The 23,809-nt window shown below is 41.1% G+C and overlaps 1 protein-coding gene across 7 annotated transcripts; it reads left to right on the plus strand.

The window, feature by feature from the left end:
* Positions 1–2,861: 2,861 nt before the first annotated feature.
* PLAAT1 (phospholipase A and acyltransferase 1) lies at positions 2,862–22,990 on the plus strand. Of its 7 annotated transcripts, none has more exons than XM_005601889.4 (4): positions 2,862–3,031; positions 12,604–12,742; positions 16,761–17,029; positions 22,731–22,990. In XM_005601889.4, exons 2-4 carry the CDS (start codon positions 12,604–12,606, stop codon positions 22,830–22,832), a joined length of 510 nt encoding a protein of 169 aa, XP_005601946.1. In that variant the 5' UTR covers positions 2,862–3,031; the 3' UTR covers positions 22,833–22,990. The 7 variants fall into 7 exon arrangements, with proteins under 7 accessions (XP_005601946.1, XP_023479279.1, XP_070098801.1 ...); XM_023623511.2 differs by having other exon boundaries at positions 2,892–3,031; positions 16,764–17,029; XM_070242700.1 differs by lacking the exon at positions 2,862–3,031 and adding an exon at positions 3,399–3,547.
* The last annotated feature ends 819 nt before the right edge of the window (positions 22,991–23,809 follow it).

Here is a 23,809-nt window from a genome sequence, read left to right on the forward strand (position 1 = left end):
TAAAAGACCTTTTCACAAATCTGTGAAGATGGCAGGCTATGTTACTACTTTTCCCAATTCACACGTGTATAACTGAGGCTCAGAACGTTTAAGGAATGTGTGCCCATGTCACCCAGCTAGCAAGTGGCAGAAATGAGATTAGAACCCAAGACTCCTGACTCACTCTCCAGGGCTTTTCCATTGTCTTCTTCCAGGGCAGAACGCAGGCAACTTCTCTAGAAGGCATGCCCGTTTCCTTCCTTCCTGGCTACATGCTGACAGGTTTCCTCGCCTCTAACCTGGGCTCCACGAACTCACTCTTTTCTCCACCTCTTCCCTGGACTGCCCCATACACTTGCCTACCTTACCGAGCTTAGTCATTTCAAATGCACATGATCACTGGGACGCAGCAGTCACAGAGACAGCACAGAGCCTGAAGGCGCCCTACATGAGGAATTTGTAGGGAACCGATTTCTGGTTCCAGTCATATTGACAAAGAACGTACAGAGCAGACTGAAAGGGAGGCTTGAGCAGTTTGTACCAAAGTCCAATCTGAGCAGATATGTCGCCCGGATATTCAAGGCAAGAAAGAAGCTTTGACTATAACAGCATGGATTTTGCGGGGCAGAGTTGGAACTATTTGAATGACTGTCTCAACTCTCACTTACTAAGCTCGTGGAGCCAGCAAGCTCTGTATCATCTTGGCAAATACCTCAGTTAAGGTCTTTCCAAAGACCATTTTTGCGCTAGGTCTCATTCACTTTGTATTTGTGTATGTCTTTTGTTCTTGTGGTTTCTTCAGCTAAAAGAAAGACTGTATTTTTACTGCCTAATAAAAGAAGGAGTCTGAGAGAAGGAAGAGCTCTCAACAAAGAGGCCTGATTTTAGTCCTAACCCCCGGACCCCCCGAGGGAGGAGCTCCACATCTCAGGCCTCAGAACACCTGCCAGAACCTGAGCAGACACAGCTTTATTGTCAGGATCAAATGAGACAAAGGATAGGAAAGTACTTTACTAATTGTAAAATATGCACAAAAGGGGGGCCAGCCCCGTGGCCAAGTGGTTAGCGTTCTGCACGTTCTTCTTTGGTGGCCTGGGGTTCGCGGGTTCGGATCCCGGGTGCAGACCTGCTCTACTCATCAGCCATGATGTGGAGGAGTGCCACATACAAAGTAGAGGAAGATTGGCACAGATGTCAGCTCAGAGCTAATCTTCCTTAAGCAAAATAAGAGGAGGATTGGCAGTGATGTTAGCTCAGGGCAACTCTTTCTCACCAAATAAATAAATAAAATATGCACAAAAACATAGGGTTGTTTTGAGGACTCCCCCTAACATCACCCAAGCCAATCAGTTTTAGTCTCCATGTGTTAAAAAGGCAAATGATGACTCTTGTTACCTTGCAGGGCTTTTCCTGGTACGTGGACTTTATTCATTTTACAAGCACAATTAAATCATCTCCATTATGGTCATTTCAATATCTTTCAAGCCTTTCAAACCAACTGGGCAGCAACTGACAGTGCCAATCACCTGGTGCTTCCCTTAGTATAATAGCCAAAATCGTGAGAACCAGTTCTTCCGTTGTAATCCAACATCTGCTCCCATGGCATCCCACGTGCAGCTCTGGAGAGCCCAGGATTACAACCCTAGATTCAGACAGACTTTGGCTCTTACTGCCCAAGGCTAATTCCACATTCTTTCTAAATGGAAATTTTAATTCTGAGCCGCTCATCCACAGAGTCCCACCAAGTGATTAACTCTCCCTCCAATGTGTAGAAATGAATGGAGAACTCAGAGCCTTCCTGAACTCCAGAGCTTTCTCTGTTTCTCCTACAAATTCCATTCGGGCATCAAATTGAGTTTACTCTTAACCGAATGCATTTTATCTCTACCTGGCAGGGATCTAGAAGTAAAATTACAAGATTTATTTCATTTTAATTCTATTATGATGCATTTAATCACAAAGACCCCTCAAAATGAAAAGATCATTTATCATCTTGCCCTGACTGAGCAGCCCTCCTCAGTTCACAGTCATGAATCCATAATGCAGGGGAGACTGGATGATTAAGTGTCCGATTAGAGAAAACAGATTAACCTGGCAAACATAATAAATTTAGCTCATAAGCAGGACGGCTTTATAAATGCTCACAATAACTCTCTTGTATAAAATCACGAACCACTTCCTCCCGTGATAACTCAATTGAAATAGTTGGGGAACATAAAGCAAATACCTGTTTCCGGCTTTCTCTTTGAGACATTAAAAGGGTACTGAAAGGCATATCTGATTCAGTTTATAATTCTAAAAAATGTATTAGATAGGGAACATGTAAGAAAAATATTAGCTCACAGAAAACCAAAGCTACAGCCTCTCAAGCATTCTAGTTTCCACTTTGCCAATAATTATATCTACATTTTGCACGCTGTCAATGTCTTTCTCCATTCTCTGCGTTTCCAAAGGTGCCAAAGCCAGACCCTCAGTTTCATGGCGCTCAGAGTCAGCTTTAACCTACGTAACAGAACCTGATCCTTATATAAAGGTAGTCACATCTTTAGGTAGTTCTTATCCCGTTGTGACAAAACACACAAAATTAGTGAGCTATTTCGGCCTTTGAATCAGTAGGGGGGAAAAAAACCTTTTAGCTGAGATTCCATTTACATCAGAGTTAAAATCTAGGTTATGACTTGTTTGAAAAGAAGTCCTGTGCAGAGCCCCAAAAAGTTCACGGAGCAGTCCGCCAGGCCTTCCTTCCTTAGCTGGTTAGTATTCCCGGCCTTCCGTATTTAGAAATGAGAAAAAGGATACTCCTCATGCCCAGTTTTATTTTTAAACTCACATGGCTGTGTTCCTGGAGGCCTCTGCTGGCCTACCTGGCCTGAAACAGAGGCAGTTAGGCCCCGCTCTGTCACATGCTCCCAAGGCACGCTGAATAAGGAACTTGCTCTGCCAGTCTGTCTGGAACTAGACCGTCTTTGGGGGTGCAGGGCAGGGGAGGTGGGGAGGGCAATAGGCTGCCTGAGAGAATCTTGACTTTAATGAAGGCCCCATCTGCAGCCAGGTAAATTTCCCACAGGCGGAAACTGATAGCTGGGGGGTCCAAGGGCTGGCGCACCGTCCCTTTCTCCTAGCTCCTTCCTCCCCTCTTCCCACCGAAGTTGATCTTAGCCTGGAGGTGCGTGACAGGGAGGGGTCCTATGGGATGCGGGGTCCACATGTGTCCTCACAGCCCTGGGCGATGAATCAGGCTCACAAGCACATATTGTGTAGGCTTGTGTGTGGTTGGAAGCAAGGAGGTTTTTTAAGGCCACTCCTTCCTCCCACGTTCGCAGAGACAAAGACTGAGATGCTTTCCTGTGGCGCGGGGACCAGCATCCGTTCCGCCGCCTTAAAAGAATTTGTGTAGAGCTAGGAGGGGGCGTACTTCCAGTGGGAATAGTGTGTATTCATGACCGTACACGAACATTTCTGGGCTCAACAGGACGAGTTAACCGTATAATCGCAGCACCTAGCACAGCCCTTGGTACCAGGAAAGTTTGACGCAGGAGCGTCCCAGCGGCCAGGAGGGCTGCGATTGGTTAGTTGCTGCGCTGGGGCTGCGCTTCAGCCGCTGGGAGGGTGGGTGTCTCTGTGCGCGCGAAGGGCAGGGGTAGCGTCGGGGCCCCTCGGGTGAGGAGGGTGCGGCGTGTGTGCGGGGATGGGGTGGCGGTGTACGGGCGGGAGGACCCGTCCCCGGCCGTGGCGGGGGGCGGGGGCCGCGAGCGTGCGCGGCGGCGGCGGGGTCCAGGGCGTCCCCGCGCGGTGGGCTGGCGTTAGCGCTGCAGGCGGCTCTGAGCGGTGTCGGTGGCTGCCGCCCTGACCTTCCCCCGGAGCAGATGGAATCGGCCCGCGGCTGCTAACAGGAGGGCGACCCCAGGAGCCCCGCAGCTGCCGCCGGTGGGGGAGGACGACCCGGGCTTAAGAGTGAGGTGTGCGGGGGATAGGGAGGGAGGACTTCAGGCTCCCAGACAGCCTTGTTTGAACCAACTGTCGGAAAGCTCCAAGGATCAGTAGAGAGCGTCTAATCTAACCCCAACCCCTCCTTTTTACGAATAGGGAAACTGAGTCCTCAGAGAATGAGGGACTCCTTCCCCAAGTCACACAGCTATTAAGTGGCAGAACCGGACTAGAAACCTGTTCTTGCTTACCAAGGCGTTTTAAACCTACCATCCTCCCTGAAGCGTATATGAACAATACTACAAGTGATTATTATTATAAAATATTAGATTTTGGAAATACAGATGGTGATATTACTTTGGCCTTCAGGACTGTTAATACGATTTATGTGCTAGGAAAACTCGTCCACCGCGTCCTCCCTGGGCTTTGGCTCCTCATTCCTTAAACATTTTCTGGGCAGGTTTTTTGTGCCAGACACTCCGCTACAAACTGAGGGTGTAGAGACAAACAAGAACCATCTCGAGCAGAGGAAAAAATTCCCCAGACACCAGTAACTGACGCAGGAGTAGAAATGCGCTGGGCCTTAGATCCAACATGCAGTGGAAACTCCCAAGGAGATGCCATTTCTGGCTGACTGGAGGAAGACCTTGGGGAGGAGGTGGCATCTGGCCTGGATCTTTAAGAGTGGGCCATCTGGGGGCATTTGGAACTGGGCCGTGCATTCCAGGTAGGAAGTTCAGTGTTAGCAACAAAACTCCAGGAGAGTTTGAGGAATAGTGAGTAGTTTGGTTTGCCTAGAATGTAGCGGTGAATAAAGAGCCCAAGATTACAGAGGGGGCAGGGTGAGGAGTGAGTACGGCGGAGCCTCAGGGTGGTCTCCAAGCAGAGAATGACGGTACAGTGGCTGAGGCTGGTTCATTTGGCTGGGAGGTGGAACCCTCAGCTGTCGAGTGATAGTCTTGGCCCGGAGGATCCTTGCAACTCTGAGTGTCTGTGGATTAGCCAATCTAGGAGCACAGGGGTTCATGGAGCCCTCTCAGAACAGCAGGACTGCAGATGAAAAATACAGCTGGGGTGGGAAATGGTCCAAATCGAATTGGGAGACTGCTGGACTATTGATGGCCTGTGATGGTGTTTCAGACTTCCAATAGCATTCTTGGAGCAGTTTGCGAAACAACACTCTTAGTATTCCTGTAACACAAGTGGCCTCATGGTCAGGAGTGGCAGTTAATCAGCATGTCCCTATCTGTGAGGGGGCAGTTATTTCTCTTGATGCATTCCCAGGGACCATAATGGAGCCTACAAACAGGATAGCCTGTTCTGGCAGTTGGAACGGGAAATTTCTTGCACAAAGATTACAGACTTACCTTCATGCTACTGTTTATTATAAACTAGTGAAACAATTTTGTGTAGGTGAACTGTTAAAATGAAGTATTTTTACCTTAAAGATGACACACAACAGATTGCAGTAGAGAACTTTATAAATGTATCTTTAATTGGTTTTGTTATCTTATATTTATGAAGCAGTATATTAATATGTGTGCCTGAATGAAATGAGTAGATGTGGTCCTTGTAAATCAAATTCCCCAAATCGACAGGGTATAGCCATTTGCCTGCGGTCTGAATCTGGGCACCTTCTAGATTTTTCTAACCCCACCTTGGCATCTCCCCTATGAGAGAAGAACAGAGGTTCCCAGCAAGGCTCTACTTCCCATTACTCACTGGTTTTGGATATGAATGTTTAAAAACTTTCTGTTATACAAAATATATATTCTGTATGCTTTTGTAGCATCTCTGTCTGATGGGTGTTTGAGAAGAGGAAAAAGGCGAAATGATGTTTAGTAGCATTTCCTTTGGTTAGTGATGTTAATCAGTGATATAAAGAGGGAACATGGCATCTGGAGCAAGAAGGCAGACCTGGAATTGAGGTCTAGTTCTGTCACTTACCACCTGCGTGGCTTTAGGTCTGACATTTAACTCCTCTGAGTCTCAGTTTCCTCCTGTATAAACTGGTGATCCTAATCGTCAGCTCCTAGTCGTTAGCTAGTCTCACAACGTGTGAGGATGGCTGCAGAAATGTCAGCGAGGGAGGCAGAAGTGTGTACATGGGGAGGAGCAGGCAGAGTTAGGAGCTGACCTTGGAAGTAGACCAATCTGAGTCCACGTGTGGGTTCTGCCCTTTCCGGCCATGTGACTTTGGGTGAGTTCCTGACCTGCTGTGAATGTCGGGTGCCTCATCTTTAAAATGGGGGAAATAATGATGTCTGCTTTTTGGTATTGATTGAGGATTACACCTAGCATGGCTTTTGGGAAATAGAAAGATAACTTTAAAGTTGCAGGGACCTTGGACAGCCTCCTTACCCTAACTCCCTCACACCAGGGAGATGTTATTTTTGTCCCCCTGACTGTGTTTAAACCTTCCCTGTGGCAGAGACTGCTGTCTGCACAAGGTGCTCCATCCATTGCTGGATCACCTTCAGTGAGAGAAAAATTATCCCACATACAGGTAAAAACTGCTTCAGCGTAACTTCCACATATTGGTCCTCTTCCGTGCTCTGTAGAAAAATTACATTGGTTTCTCTTTGTTTAATTAAAGTTTTTATTTTGAGATAGTTGTATATTCACATGCACTTGTAAGAAATAAGACAGAGAGAGCCCTTGTACCCTTTACCCAGTTCCCCCCAAAGGTAACATCTTGCAAAACTAGAGTACAATATCACAACTGGGATATTGGCATTGACATAATCTTTTTTTTTTTTTTTAAAGATTGGCACCTGAGCTAACGTCTGTTGCCAATCTTGTTTTTTTTTCTTCTTCTTCTTCTCCCCAAAGCCCCCCAGTACAAAGTTGTATATTCTAGTTATGCGTGCCTCTGATTGTGCTATGTGGGATGCCGCCTCTGCATGGCTTGATGAGCAGTGCCATGTCTGCACCCAGAATCTGAACCAGCAAAATCCCGGGCCGCCAAAGCAGTGCATGTAAATTTAACCACTCAGCCCCAGGGTTGGCCTCCTGACATGATCTTGATGCAGAACATTTCCTTCACCACTAGTCTCCCTCTTGTTGCCGCATCCACTTCCCTCTCACCACCTCTTAACCCCAGGACCAATCATTTTGAAATGTTGTATAAATAGAATCATACAGTATGTAACCTTTTGGCATTGGCTTTTTTCTTTCCAGCATAATTCTTTGAAGATGCATCCAGGTGTTGGATGTATCGACAATCGTTTGCTCCATTTATTCTTTAGTAAGATTTCATGGCATGGCTGTACCATGCTTTAACTGTTCACCTGCTGAAGGTCACCTGGCTTGTTTCCTGTTTGGCGCTGTTATGAATAAGCTGCTCTGAACATTCGTGTACAGGTTTTTGTGTGAATGTGTCTTTTTGTCAAATTCAGGAGCACTATTTTATTAAATAAAACTTCCTTTACTAAAGTTATATGTTTTAATTACATTTATCAATTAAAAATTATTATATATCTTAGGATCCATTTCTTGACCATGCTGAGCAACTTGTTTTTTAATTGAAGAATAGTTGACATACAGTATTATGTTAGTTTCAAGTGTACAACACAGTGATTTGACATTTATATACATTACAAAATGATCACCGCGACAAGTCTGGTAACCATGTCACCATACAAAGTTATTATAATGTTATTGACAAAATTCCCTATGCTGTACATTACATCCCCATGACTTTTTTATTTTATGACTGGAAGTTTGTACCTCTTAATCCCTTTTACCTGTTTCACCCATCCCTCCTGTCTGGTGAGTGCCAATTGGTTGTTAGTATCTATGAGTTTATTTCTGTTTTGTTTTGTTTGTTCATTTATTTTATTTTTTAGATTCCACATATAAGTGAAATCATATGGTATTTCTCTTTTTCTGTCTGACTTATTTTACTTAGCGTAATACACTCTAAGTCCATCCATGTTAATCACAAATGGCAAGATTTCATTATCTTTCATAGCTGAATAATATTCCATTGTGTGTGTATACATATATATGTATATATATGTGCTAGGAAAACTATATATATATATATATATATATATATATACATATATACACCACATCTTCTTTATCCATTCATCAATCGATGGACATTTAGGTTGCTTCCATGTCTTGTCTATTATAAATAATGCTGTAATGAACATAGGGGTGCATATATCTTTTCAAATTAGCATTGTCAGTTTCTTTGCATAAATACTGAGAAGTGGAATTACTGGATTGTAGGGTAGTTCCATTTATAATTTTTTGAGGAACCTCCATACTGTTTTCCATAATGGCTGCACCAATTTACATTCCCACCAGTATACCAGGGTTCCCTTTTCTCCACATCCTCACCAACACTTATTTGTTGTCTTTTTGATAGTAGCCATTCTGACAGGTGTGAGGTGATGTCTCATTGTGGTTTCGATTTGGGATTCCCTGATAACTAGTGATATTGAGCATCTTTTAATGTGTCTGTTGGCCATCTGTATGTCTTCTTTGGAAAAATGTCTGTTCAGGTCCACTGCCCATTTTTAATCGGCTGTTGTGTTTTTTTGATATTGAGTTGTATGGTTTGCAAAAATCTTCTCTCATTCAATAGATTGCCTTTTCATTTTGTTGATGGTTCCCTTTGCTGTGCAAAAGCTTTTTAGTTTGATGTAGTCCCATTTATTTTTGCTTTTATTGCCTTTGCCTGAGGAAACAGATCGAAAAACTACTTCTAAGATGGATGTCAAAGAGCTTGCTGCCTTTGTTTTCTTCTAGGAGTTTTATGGTTTCAGGTCTTACGCTTAAGTTTTTAATCCATTTTGAGTTTATTTTTGTATATGATGTAAGAAAGTGTTCTAGTTTCATTCTTTTGCATGTAGCTGTCTAGTTTTCCCAACACCATTTATTGAAGAGATTGTCTTTTCCTCGTTATATATTATTGCCTCTTTTGTTGTATATTAATTGACAATGTAAGCGTGGATTTATTTCTGGGCTCTCTTGTTCCATTCATCTCTGTGTCTGTTTTTGTGCCATTACCATGCTGTTTCGATTACTATAGGTTTGTAGTATAGTTTGAAATCTGGCAGCATGATACCTTTGTTCTTCTTTCTCAAGATTGCTTTGGCTGAATGTAAGTCTTCCTTTTCTTAAATCTCTGGGATAAATGCTTAGGAGTACAATTCCTGGATCATATGTTAGTCACAAGTTAAGTTTTCAAAGAAATTGACAGACTGCTTCCAGAGTGACTGTACCATTTTATATTCTCACCAACAATGAGTGGTCCAATTACCCTGCATCCTTGCCAGTGTTTTCTGTTGTCACTATTTTTTATTTTAGCTATTGTGATAGGGTGTAGCATATCTCATCACAGTTGTAATCTGCCTTTCCCACATGGCTAACGATGTTTGCCATGGCTCACTTGACATCTGTGTCTCTTCTTTGGTGAAGTGTGTCTGTTGCTCATGTTCTAATTGTATTCTTTGCTTTTTTTACTGTGGAGTTTTGAGAGTTCTTTATATGTTCTTGATACTAGTCTTTTCTCAGATATGTGGTTTGCAAATGTTTTCTCCCACTCTGTAGCTTGATTTTTTTGTCCTTTTAACAGGATCTTTTTGCAGTGCCAAAGGTTTTAATTTTGAGGACATCAATTTGTCAGCTTTTCCTTCTATGGATAATGTTTTTGGTATCCAGTCTAAGAATTCTTCCTCTAGCCTAGATCCTGAGGATTTTCTCCTCTGTGTTTTTCCCTGTGTTTTATGGTTTTGCATTTTACATTTAAGTCCATTATCCACTTTGAATTATTTTTCGTATAAAGTGTGAGACTTAGGCCAAGGTTCTTTTTTGGCAATGAATGTCCAATCGCTCCAGCACCATTTGTTGAAAGCCCTTAAATTAGCCTATGACCTTAGGCACGTCAGATCACCTGCCTGGTTCTCTTTCCTCTATCTTAAGAGTGAGGATGTTGTGCTAGGACTGCATGGGTGCTATTTAAACGCCAAGCTCCGTTCCTAGATGTTCTGGGGTCCCAGGGAGCCTCAGTGGCAGCAACAGTGAGGAGCAAATGGGGCTCTCATGCCTCTCCCTGACTTCATCCAGGGCAGGGCTGCTTTTTATATTTCATATTCTTGTGGGTCCGTCTGATGCTTAGTTTGATAGACGGCCCTGCTGCTAAAAACATGTTCGGAGAGCAGTGGATTGGATAACACCTGAAGTACCGTTCCGCAGTAAATTGCTGTAATTCCAAGTGTTTGGTGTCAGAACTCACTTTTCCCCTTACATATTAGCCTTCAGTCTCCTGCCTTAGTTTCTGGAGAGGTTACTCATGTGAAATGTTCCCTTGTTGTCCTGTCATCCTTCTTTCTAAATATGACAGGCTTCATGAAATCAATTAACTCACAATTCGCAAAGCAGTTTATGAACTATCTGTCAGAATTGAAGATGTGTTAAATATATTACAATTTTCAGTGGAATCATCCATTCTGCAGCATTGTCATGGTGGAAAGAGAGGATAAGGAACTAAAATCACTCATGAGCCATGAACCAGTATCTCAACCTTTACAAATGGCTACCTCCCTCTCGCCATCCGCCTGGGTAGCTTTTGCCAGTTCACGAAGCGTTTGCAACAGCTTTCACCCAGTTCATGAAATATTGCTTGTAACAGCTTTTTGAGAAAAACCAGTTAGCTCTATACTCTTATGCCTGCCTTCAAAATGAGCAAACTGAGACTCGGGCAGTTTGAATGGACTTGCCCAAAGTGACAGAACTAGCACGTTAACAAGCGGAAGACCTGAGACAAGAGCTCACATCTTTAACACCTGGGCCAGTTCTTTTCCCCTGTTTATTTGATAAGCACTTCGGTGAGTATCTTCCAGAAGTTGGCATTTGCTACTGTAGCTTTTTATCTAAAATAAGATGATAACACCATAAACTCAAATAGCTGTAGGTTTTTAAAAAATTGAATAGGGTTAATTGAGATAGTGAATTTGCAAAAAAAATGTGTTGCCCCACAAAGTGCTCTCTGTTTAAATGATGGTTATTATTGTAAGCTTGGCTGCGTCTCTGGATTCTAGTAGGCAGCTGTGTACGCTTGCTGACTGCTGTTCACGAGAAGTGTGTTTATATCGTCATAGATTATCTATTTTTCCTTTTAGTACCCATGTGCCAAATTGTGAACTGCCGTATTAATAAGATGCAAACATATTTGAGAGGGTGGTTAGACTTGATGTTTCCGTAAAGTTGTTTTAATAGTTCTTTTTCAACAGATGGACAACTTACATTTGGCCACGTTTCTGTGACAGTGTGATGATTGAAGTTTTCAACAGATGGCATACTCATACTTGGAAAAACACCCTCCCTATATTAATTGTTGTAAAAAAGACTTTTCGAGTGCCAGAAAAATGATAGTCTGTATTCCCAAGTCCTTAGCCCGTGCTATTATAATTATAATTTAGATGATTTGGAAGTTCCCCTTTCTGGCACTTGGATTTATTTTGTAAATGAGAGTACATAGCTATAATAGAGGGAGAGATGATGAGGAACGCGCTGTTGCCAATTAGAGATTCAACATAGACATAGCACTAAATCCCCTTTTGATTATCAATGAATGTGCATAACTCCCTCTCACTGAGTCATTCTACTTCCGTGCCATACATAGAAAATGTAACCTTCCATAAAAATCAACTGTCAGAGACTTGTACGTTCTTTCTAAAAAGTATTGATTTAAAAGGAAAAAAAAAAACTGACCAAACTTAGAATTTTCAGACATATTCATCAATATGATGAACTCCCCAACCTTCCAAGTTGTCTCCCTTCTACATTGACCACTTTGCATTGTTTCTGGAATCAATAAATGAGGATTTAGACAGTAAGTGGGCAGTACGGGAGTGGTGGAAATCTGTAGGGGTGTTTGTGGTTGTCACAGTGACAAAGGGCTTTTACAGATAATTCGTGGGTGAAGACCAGAGTGCTCAGACCTGCAAAGCACAGTTTGGTACGAGGAAGAAACACCTCGTATCCTGTAGTATGCCTGAATATCTGGCTGGATGCTCATCTGAGCCCGCAACTTACCTCTGCTTAAATTAAATAAGACAGTAAATTTTTCATTACAGATTATTTTTTGTACACAGTATTGGTGTCCACCCATATTTCTGCTCTTTGATTTTACTATGCTGCATATGCAAGGCTGAACGCCTTCTTATCTTCTGCTTCTGGATCCTGACTTTTTCATGCTAAGTGAGTACAGCATATACACGCTCTATTAAATCTTTTTGTGTAGTCATGGACTGAGCATTTACATAGTAAAACGGATATTATTATAAATTTACCTCCCCTTTCCATTCCAAATAGGACTCATATGAATATTTTTGAAATTTTATGTAGAGGTAAATTATATTATCCATGAATTTCTGAATTTAAAGGGAGAATTATAAAATGCTGATCTTAATAAAGGGGCAGTGGAGTTGATCAGGATGAGAAGAATTGCTGTAGGAAATTATGCAATAGCAGACAAATTCCTTCTCCGTTTGTCTACTTGTGTACACACAATTCAGTGTCGGAATCCTTCAAAGTAAAGGACAGTGGTGTGAGTGTAAGTCTTTAATAAGGAAGGCAATCCCAATAAATTCTGTATCCCTACGCTTCTACGGAAGTCTTAAACTGATTTTCTTTTACCAAGTTGTATCAGCTAGATCTTCTGTGTGTCTGTCGTTGCAGATGGCGTTCAATGATTGCTTTAGTTTGAAGTACCCTGGCAACCCCCAGCCAGGGGACTTGATTGAAGTGTTTCGTCCTGGCTATCAGCACTGGGCGCTGTACTTGGGTGACGGTTATGTTATCAACATGGCACCTATAGGTAAGGTTTGTTCCACTGGCTCCTGGGACCTCTTTAGTTTTCTTGTTATAAAATGAAATCATAAAACAAAACAAGATAGAAATAAAATTCAGACAGTAGGTAAATCTACCTGATCTAGGTTTAAGGAAGGACATTCTAAGACCAAAGTGGCATTAAAGAAATCATAAAGAGCAATTAACACTAAAATTTAAAACCTCTGGATTAAAAAAAATCACAATTAAAAAGTAAATAGCTGGGGAAAATATTCACCACGAACATGACAAGATTCGATGTCTTTATATATCACACAAATAGATTATTTCAATTCATTAAATATCTATTTTTTAATTACCCAGTATGTGCCAAATGCTGTTTTGTTTTTTTTTTTTAAAGATTGGCACCTGAGCTGACATCTCTTGCCAATGTTCTTTTTTTTTCTTCTTCTTATCTCCAAAGCCACCCAGTACGTAATTGTACATTCTGGTTGTGAGTGCCTCTGGTTGTGGTATGTGGGACCCACCTCAGCATGGCCCGACGAGCAGTGCCATGTCTGCACCCAGGATCCGAACCTGCGAAACCCCGGGCTGCCGAAGTGGAGGGCACAAACTCAATCACTTGGCCACGGGGCCCGCCCCTCAAATGTTATTCTTGGTGCTGGGGGTACATAAACGTCTTCCTGAATGATAGAGCTTATATTCCAGTGGCGAGAGAGATCATGGATAAAATACAGAAAGCAGCATTAGAAGAGAGACAAGTGATATGGAAAAAATAAACCAGAGAAACAGGATAGGAAGTGCTGAGGGTTCTGCAGTTTTAAATGAGGTGGTCAGAAAAATCTCCTAAGAAGGTAACATTTGAAGAACGACTTCAAAGAGGTGAGGAAACCAGGGAGATGATATTTGGAGACAGATTTTTCTCAGGCCGAGGGGACAGCAAACACCCAAATCCCAACAAACAAGTGGGTAAAGAATTGGGAACAGTTTGGAGAAGAAAAGCAAAAGCCAATACTCATCTTTACAGGCCTCAACTTTTGAGTCGTCTATGAATTGTAAAATAAAACGACAGATTTTATGCCTATCACATTAGCAAAGGTTAAAAAAATGATAACAATCAGTGTTGATAAGGGTATAATGAAGTGAACACAAGGATATTGTTGACAGAAATATAAGTTGATAAAATCATTCACAAAAACAATTTAACGGTACACATATGTTAAGAGTCTTAAAAGAATTCATATGCTCTGGCCCTGTAACTGTACTTCTATGAGTCTATTCTTGGGAAATTTGAGAGAGATGTAGACTAACATTTTTGTATAAGGGTATTCACTTTTATCTCATTTGTAATGGTTTAAAAAATAGACAATGGCTTAATGTTCAATAGGGGAATAAATAAATAAATTATGATTTAACCACAGAATATTAGGTATCTGTGTTTGAGAGAATTTTTTGGTTGCAAGTAACAGAAATCAAACTCAAATTAGCTTAAGCAAAAAGGCAAATTCATTCCTATACTGAGGGAAACTGCAGAAAGGGGAGAGATGATGCTGGCCTCAGGGGTGCCTGGATGAGGGGTTGGAACACTATCAAGACTCTGTCTCACATCTGCATACTTTTTCTCTCAGTGTCTCCATTCTCGTAGGCTATGACTCTCTAAGAAGCTAAACTGATGACCATCAGCGTCCTTATGCTCTCGTTCTTACAGTTGTGTGACCCAACAGGAGAGAGAGCTAATCCGTGTCCACTATAGTTAGAAAAATCATGGAGAACAACACTAATTGGTCCACTGGGGGTCCCCTGCCCGTTGCTGGACCATCTCTGTGTCCAGGGGAATGGGATACTGTGATTGGCGTAGACAGGGTCTTTTGCAGAAAAAAGGAGGCAGTGGTGGGATGGAGTGATAGATAAAAACAAAAGCCACAGTAACAGCCATTAAAAATCATATTTCTAGGGGCCGGCCTGGTGGCATAGTGGTTAAGTTCATGCCCTCTGCTTCGGTGGCCCAAGGCTCGCCAGTTTGGATCCCAGGCACAGACCTACACACTGCTTATCAAGCCATGCTTTGGCAGGCATCCAACATATAAAATAGAGGAACATGGCACAGATGTTAGCTCAGGGCCAGTCTTCCTCAAAAAATAAGATCATATTTCTGGATATGTTTAATTACATGAGAGATAATCTTGAAGTAATATTTATTTGAAAATAAATATAAATATTTGCTTGTAGAAATTCAATATGCAATATGTTAGTTTGCAAAGAAATAATATATACATAAATGAATGCACACACATGCACACATCTATACACATATGTTAATAAAAGACATAGAAGTACATCAAAATAATAATAGTAGTTATTTCTGGGTGGTGGGATAATAGGTGATTTATATTTACATGTTTATGCTATATTTTTTAAATATTTAGAAATGAACACAAATTAATTTATTTATTAGGGATAAATGTACGTAAATAACAAATAGCCTGTTATTATTTCCTTGAGATAACTTAAAAGAGAAATGTTTACAGGCCTAAGTCTTACTATCTTGGGAACTTCTGAGAATTTTTGACAAAGCAGTTTTTGCGACATTTTAAGATATTTGCCTCTTGTTCTAGAATGTTGGAAATGGCAAATATGATACAGAACCGTTAGTCTCTGCAGAATCTAGTGATTAACACTAAGTAATCCTCTACATTATCTCTGCAGTCTTCACATCTGGAAAATAATATGAGATTTTGATGCTGTTTGTTATTTTCATGTCTTAAGCTCCATATTAATGTGGTTCAAACTCTGAGCTCTGATCCTGCAGGCTGAAACTCCATTCCTGTTGCTGTGGTTAACTACTAAGGTGATATTTTACAAGCCACTTTACTCTCCGAGCTTCAATTTCCTCATCTGTAAATTGATTTGATCAGACCAGCCCCCAACAAAGTTTGATAGTTCTAACTACGATATATGTGCTCTAAGAGCTTGTAATGTGTAAAAACTTTCAATGTGTTAGATATTAACTGGAAATGCTGCTCCAGTGCAAAGAAGCTTGGAAGATAGAAAAAAAGAAGAGTGGAAAAGAAAGTTTACTTTTAGTCATTACTAAAAGGGAAAGTGTCTAACCACTGGTTATATAGAGGCCCTTCCTCCCATGATTTTCTTGAACCATGGCCAAGCATAGCAGTCTTGGGCATATGGAGAAGGACCTGGTCCTGGTGTTAGACCGAACACTGAGGACTCATCTGTCCAGCCTCAGATACTGACAGTGGTAGGCCAGAAACAAAGGTTCCTGGCAGTCTGGGCAAATGCTTATCAATAGAGGCAGTAAGGTGGAGTGGTGGGGCTTGGGGCATTGTAACAGGAGGGTAGGGCACAGCATGGGCCACATCTAGCAGACAGTGTCCACTATATTAGGTTCAGGTTCAAAACTTAGTTCTTTGGCCAAAGGAACTGGCAAGACAAAAGTTTGGCCCCAGCCTGACACTAGCTGACACCTCAGAGGACTAGGATACCATGCAGGTTTCAGATTGGACCCAAATTGAAGCCTAGTTGAAAGAATAAATGTAGAAAAGTGGAGGTGGGGGTAAGGTGCAATTTAGATGCTAGGACGAGCCTACTGATCATAATGCACTATTGCTACGACCCAACGGTATTAGTTTGGAAGGGTTCAGATGCTGAAAAGGAGCCTACTTTATAGAAAAAGTGAGCAAAGATCTTATCTATAGTATGTTAGAAACATATCAAGATCTGTAGTAATCATACCGATTGATAGAGAACTTATTCCTCAAGAATGGATAGAGTTTTCTCACCCAATTTATTCTATGAGTAGATGTAAATTTTCAGAAAGTTTTCTTGTATTCTCACTCATACAGTATTAAGTGTTATTGATAAATTACAGAATGAGAGCTTGAGGCTGGTAGGATGAAGTGGTTGCTGGTTGATGGTAAGTTAGGGGCACAGCTGGGTTTAGTCCTCCCTGCACTTCCAAAGTCTTCAGATGGCATTGGAGTTCACTGGGCCAGGTCAATCTATCTTGCTAACCAGAATTCTCCTTATAGAAGATGGCATTCCTGCAGCATTTACAAGCGCCAAGTCTGTATTCAGCAGAAAGGCCCTGGTGAAGATGCAGCTCTTGAAGGATGTTGCGGGAAATGACACGTATAGAATAAACAATAAATATGATGAAACATACCCCCCTCTCCCTGTGGAAGAAGTCATACAACGGTCAGAGTTTGTTATTGGCCAGGAGGTGGAGTATGACATATTTGTCAACAACTGTGAGCATTTTGTGACTTTGCTTCGCTATGGAGAAGGAGTTTCAGAGCAGGTGAGTCTTCTTTAAGAGATATATGCTTCTTACGTTGGGCAAATGATAACTACCGACTATCATAAGGTTCCCAGGCCTCAAAAAAATGAAAACAATGAGAAGACATGAGAACACTGAAGGACAAAGAGGGAATTGAGTTGTCCAAGGTCATGCAGCCAATTAATGATCAAACTGAGACTAGAACATGGATATCATCAATTTGGGGCTATAAGGCACTGAAGCAGACTCAAGACCATAGCTTTCTGTCAGTCTTATTGCCCTCTGTCCTTCCATTTTTTCCCACTACCCCAACCGTATAGCAGTCTCAAATCGGTAACCTCATATACTGAAAAGAATGTTGACTTTTTTTGAGTGGAAGTTCGTTTGCCAAAAACGTAGATGGTAATTCTGAAATTCTTTTCCATTGGCTGAAAGAGGCCAGCTGATGACATAGCTTGGCGTGTTTGTAAACAGTTTCTGTCTCCTTGCAATGACAGTGTCAAGAAATTTTGAGCTTTTAAGTAGATCCTTTGATTTGTTGAAATTTTGGATGATTTTTAGTGGATTAATTGACTGTTTTTAAAGTCGCTTGCACTTTTGTCATTTACCACCACTATTTTGTAGTATGGCAGATTCCTAACTAAAAGCACGCTTGATTCAAGTGCTGTTTTTCTGTCGTCCCACCAATGCAATTCCATCATTGATGTTTTAATCTAAAGATTTATTAAAGTGATCTAACAGAATAAATCTATAAAGCCTTCCAGTATCCTGAAATAGTGGAAAAGTTATATAATCGTCTATTCTAAGGAATGAGGTTACAGTTCTTCTCACAAAAGCTTGGGAAAGTGGGAGATGGAACATAATTTTGTTTTCATTAGGAAATAATTCAACTGGAAATTTATTTTTTTTAGGAGATATATTAAAGTAATGAATGCTCTGTTCACATGTAACAATAAATCGCTTCTGAGCCAGAACACAGAGGAGATAGGTACAAATTCCCGCTCACTTTTGCGTTGAAAACTAGTGGTATAACTAGGAAATAGATTCTTTCCTTCTCCCTTGTTAATGTTAAAGTTGTCCACTGCACTCAATCAGCAATTTTTTAAAAAATGTGGCTCCATACAAAGGAGTTAGAACCATCTTCTTGCTTTGACTCTTACTTGCAATCCATCATCTTTTCACCTTTCTGACCCAGAATCGAGACCCACGAAAAGTTAATTATTCTTCAACAACTAGTAGAACTGTTCTCTAGAAGGTTCTGAAGAAGATGGTGCCCAGCCTTAGGAACTCACCTAAGCTTTGAAATTCTGCTGACCCGAGTTAGAACCCCATCCTCACCACTTATTAGATGACTGACCTTGGGCACGTTGTTTATCAGTTTCCTAATCTATAAACTGAAGTTGTTTTGAAGATTATAGGAGATATTTGAAGTATCCTAGCATATTGTGTTATATATTATCCATCCCCCTTCACAGCGTGCCTTAGATGGATACCATTTTTAATTGCAGTATTTTAGGATTTTTATAGATCTTCAATAAAATCTCTGTTGATCTAACAGAAACTACAACACTGGGGTTACTTTTATTATTATTGATAATTAATAGTATTAATATTAATAATAGCTAGTATTAGATTAGTTTTTTGTGTCCCCTTAAGGCTTAGGGCTCCTGAGCTTAGAACAATGTTCTTGGGAAGGGCTATATACTTCCCCCAATTAAATAAATCTGTAAATACATAAAAGAGAAAGGTGGAAGGATTGTGGCCCTATCTTTCTTTTTCGTCCTCATGCCTTTTTAAAAAATCTTTCTTAAAAGAAATTTGGTTTTTTCGAGCTGTTTTAAGTTTGCAGCAAAATTGAGCTGAAAGTATATAGAGTTCCCCCATAACACCTCGCCCCACCCCCAACCACACACACATACACAGGCATCAACATCCCACACCAGTGTGGTATAATTGTTACAAAAGGTGAACCAACACTGACACATCATTATCAAAGTCGATAGTGAAGGAAACCAGAATGTGCCACCCCCAAAATATGTCACTGTGGCATAAGGATTATTTTGAGCTAAAGACAATTGAGGAGGCGCAGGTACAAGAAAAGCTCCCTGCCCTTCCCCTATTTGCCTAAAAGCAGGACATAGAGTTTCAGAGGTGTCCCTCCTCCCCTCTCTAGCAGGAAGGGCAAAAGTTAATCATTGGGGACAACCTGGGGTTAAGGTAAGACACTTATCAGCCTGGAGAGGGCACCAGAGGGATCTAATTTTACTAACTAGCCTCTGTCTACTCTTAGTTTCCTGTTTGTTTACCTTCCCACAATTTCTGCCCATGAGCCTAAAACCACTTTCCATTGTCCTATCATTTCTCTACAAATTTATTGTTCTTTGTTGAAGATACTGTATAAGCCTGAATTCTAAGCCACGTCTTTGAGTTGCTCTTCCCTGAGTTTCTCCCATGTATATATGAGATGTACATTTTAATAAACTTCTGTTTTTCTCTTGTTAATCCATCTTTTATTACAGAGGCTTAGTTGAGAACCTAAGATGCGTAAAGGAAAAGTTTTTACTCCCCTAAAATAGTTAACCTTAGGGCTCACTCTCTGTGTTGTACATTCTATAGGTTTTGACAAATGCATAATGACAGGTGTTTATCATTACAGTATCATACAGAATAGTTCCTGGCCTAAAAATCCTTTATGCTCTGCCTGTTCATCTCTCATTCCTGCTAGACCTCCAGCAACCACTTACTTTACTGTCTCCATAGTTTTACCTTTTCCAGAATGTTGTGTAGTCAAAATTAGTCTAAGCCTTATGCATTTAAAATTTTTCCATATTTTGTCCTGGTTTGTAGCTCATTTCTTCTTATCACTGAACAATACTCCATTGTCCAGATGTACATTCACTTACTGAGGGACATCTTGGTTGCTTCCAAATTTTGGCAGTTGTGAATAAAGCTACTAGAAACATTTGTGTGCAGGTTTTTGTGTGGTTGTAAGTTTTCAATTCTTTTGGATAAATACCAAGGTGCATGATTGCTGGATTGTATGTAAGAGTATGTTTAGTTTTGTAAGAAACCCCCAAGTTGTCTTCTGGAGTGGCTGCACCATTTTGCATTCTCACCAACAATGAGTGAGAGTTCCTGTTGCTCCACATCCTCTTCAGGATTTGATATCATCGGCATTTGGGAATTTAGCCTTTCTAAGAGGTACTTTCTAAGTGGTAACTCATTTGAATTTGCAGTTCCCAAAATACATATGATATTGAGCATCTTTTCACATGCTTATTTACCACCTGCATAGCATATTTGGTGATGTGTCTCTTGAGAGCTTTTGCCCCTTTTTTAATTGGGTTGCTTGCTCATTTTCTTATTGTTGAGTTTTAAGAGTTCTTTGCATCTTTCAGGTAATAGTCCTTTATCAAATTTGTCTCTTGCAAATGTTTTCTCCCAGTCTGGGGCTTCTCTTTTCTGTATTTTTTGAAAATTTCAAAAATCAACATTTGTCACTGTGATAGTCTAAACAAGTTATTAAAATGTGTCTGTCTTAGTGGAAGATGGCAGCACCCTTGAATAGGCCTGGACAAGCTGACACACAGCACCCGCTGGCTGTGCTTCAGTGCGTGGTACTGCAGCCTTAGCATCTCGGGGGAAGAGGCATTTTGATAAACCCTTCAGTCATCTGTGGCCCAGCTACTCTGATATCTGGACATAGCTGCTCCGGATTCAGCTAATAGTTTCGTTGGGCATGTATAGATCCTCAGAATGAGGCCTTTATTATGGCCCACAGGCAGAGAGCCCTGTAAAGCATGAAGTGCGCAGTCGGATTTGGTGATCCTATAATCCTCAGTAAACCGTGAAGCATAAGCTCTTGTTCATGCTTGTTCACCAAGAACATCCTGGGATGTTACAACCTTGCGGATCAGATCCCATTACACATAACTCCAAGGGATTGTCCAAATTATGTGGGATTTTGCCATTTAGAATGCAGCTTGAAATAAATAAGTGTTTGGGATTGGGGAGACTGCATGCTGGATGTGGCTTTATTATAACTGCAGCTGGCCTGTGTGATCTCAGGGGATTTTGGTTTAGGGTCAAGTTGCCTGTCTCCTCCCCAGATCTCAGGTTTATGGGATCTCTCAAATCTTATGTTTCTAGTGGCTGAAAGATACTGAGGAAGTTGGGTCTGCATCTGGCTCGAGCCACCCTACCCACAGATCCTGCTGCTTTCCCAGGGCTGTACCCTGCTGCCATTTGACACCTCTGTTTAAAGACACCAATTGTGCTTTCCTATTTCTCATTGCCTGCCACACTTCCCTGTATCATACCTTCTTGGGATCTCAGCATCTGCCTGGAATTCTATGGGGGCTGGGCTTGATCGATAATCTTTGATCCCTGTCTGATTACTGATTCTGCCCCTCTTTGCTCCCCCTGTTCTGTGTGGGTAGCTCTATGCTGCAGTGAATTCTGACTCTCTCCCGGAAAAATAACTTAGGGAGCTACTAATGAAAAATTATAAATAAAATAAAAAACCAACCAAACAAATCAAGAAAATTAGAATTGCAAACTAAAATAGGATTGTCAGTTGCTTGCCAGTGCTCTTCTCCCCAGCAGCTGGGGATGGTGGCAGAATAGGGAGTTGCAATTACAGGCCTTGTCCCTGTAGACCGCAGGATGGTGTAACGGAGGGAATACTCCTGTCATTGTGCTGCCTTCCTGGCCACAGCCTTTGCTGCTTGTTCCCAACAGGGAAGCTGCAGTTAGGGAGGTAGCATTGAGTGGCAGTAATTTGGGAGTGGCAGGCTCAGTGGTGGAGGCCTGTGGGTTAGACAGGGGGCATTCTCAGCATTTGGGCTGGTCCCCAGAGTCATTTGGGAAAAACGTGTTGCTCTATTTGAAAGCCCGATTCTTAAATCCCAGCGAACAACTGTTGTTTGCAGAATACCTGATGACTCTGAAGCATCTGAATGTGACCTCTGGGTCATAAAATTGCACTGAAACCCATGCAGATGGGAGGCAGTATTAGTTGAGTGCCATGAAAACCATGAATATTCATAGATCCCTCATCATGATGATGATTAATACCCTTACAGCTATAAATGTCTGAACTCCTTTATGGACAATTGAGCTTGAGAGTGGTTTATTTTAGTTTGTCTACGTGAGAAATTAATTTTTGACATGATAGTTAACATCAGTATTGACGTCTCTTGAAGTTTGTTTATCAGAATAGAAAAATTGTATCTCCCAAATGAGAGCTTACAGGTATTTAGCTCAGATTGCATCCCTGAATCATTTCCTGGTATAGACCCATCCAAACCAGTGTGTGTTTAGCGGGTAGAGGTTGCATAGGGGGAGAAGACACAGTTCAAGACTCAAGCTATGTCTATACATCCTGGTGGTATGACCTCAGGCAAATCACTTTTAACGTCTCAGGTTTTGCAAAACAGAAAATGCTACCTCCCAGGTGTACTATGATGATTATTAGGAATTGTGGCATGATGAGTTTATAAACTGTCAGAAGCTATATAAATATGAGAAATCTTCCCTACGTGTATTTACATCTTTGTCATAATTATAAAAATTATAAATTTATTTCTTCATACAGAATTTAAATATATCCATTGTATGTTAAAATGAATCTTTGGTTTAAGAAACAAGCTAAAGCTTAAAGGTTAGGACACTGAGATACCTTTAGAATAAGATGTGTTTTTTATTTCTCCTTTCCTTATAGGCCAACCGAGCAATAAGTACCATTGGGTTTGTGACAGCTGCTGCTGGCGCCTTCTCGCTCCTGGGCTTGTTTCCAAAAAGAGAAAGAACAAAGTACTATTAACAGTTTACTGAAGAGATATTGGGACTGAAGGAATTTGTGAGGAGGGGAAAAAAAAAGCCAACCTTGGATGGATACTTATTTTCAGTGCATCATTATTGTTCCAAATTCCACTGATGGATGGCAGGCTCTTTAATAAATTGCATACTGATATTATCTCATCACTGAGCCAAGGAAATTTTTCTCCCTACTAGCATAGAGTTGCTGTGGCAGCTTGAACAAAAAGCAGTAGCCTTTTGAGTGAGCCAGCAGAAAATCCTAACAAAATCACATCATATTTTGTCTTCTATAAATACTGTTTTCCTTTTCCCTAAGGGTGGCTATTTTGCCTTTTCCAGAGGGATGAAGAATTGTTTATATGTGATTTTGAAAAAAAGTTAAGAGCTCCAAATTGTTAGAGTTGACATCTAAATTCACATTCCTTTTCTGGTCAGAAAAGAAACTGGAAAATTCCGCATTTGGTTAGACAGTTTGAGGAACTTTGATTAACAAGCTATTTGAGGGTGCGCTCCCATCTCCTTGCTCCTTTGGAGATGGGGAGTGGGGCAGGAGAGGGGGCTCCTTGCTCTGGGTTTCAGATCCAGTGATTTCCCTGGAAGCTACTCATTTGTCAGGAGTGTGTGACAAGCAAAAATGGGCTGTTCCTTCTACAGAGTTACACTGGTCCCTTTGGATTTTGAAGTATTTCAAGGGTTTGACTCTTTTAACCTTAGCAAGAGATCATTAAATGTAGGTTTAAAGTGCCATATTTAGAAAACAATATCCATGTTACTTTTTAAGGCTTTTACTATAAATCAAGGGGTGTGGTGATTTTATGCTTGCATTTTATTGATTATGTGTTGAATGAAACAAACTGCTTTTTAATACCTTTCTGGTGGAATTCTTGTTGGCAGCAGGTAGGGAAAAGTGGATGCAGGTCTCCATAACCAAGATGTTGTAACATTACCCTACAAATCACACTAATGGCCAATGACATCTTT

The sequence above is a fragment of the Equus caballus genome, chromosome 19 (assembly GCF_041296265.1).
Source record: "Equus caballus isolate H_3958 breed thoroughbred chromosome 19, TB-T2T, whole genome shotgun sequence".
NCBI classification, from domain to species: Eukaryota; Metazoa; Chordata; class Mammalia; order Perissodactyla; family Equidae; genus Equus; species Equus caballus.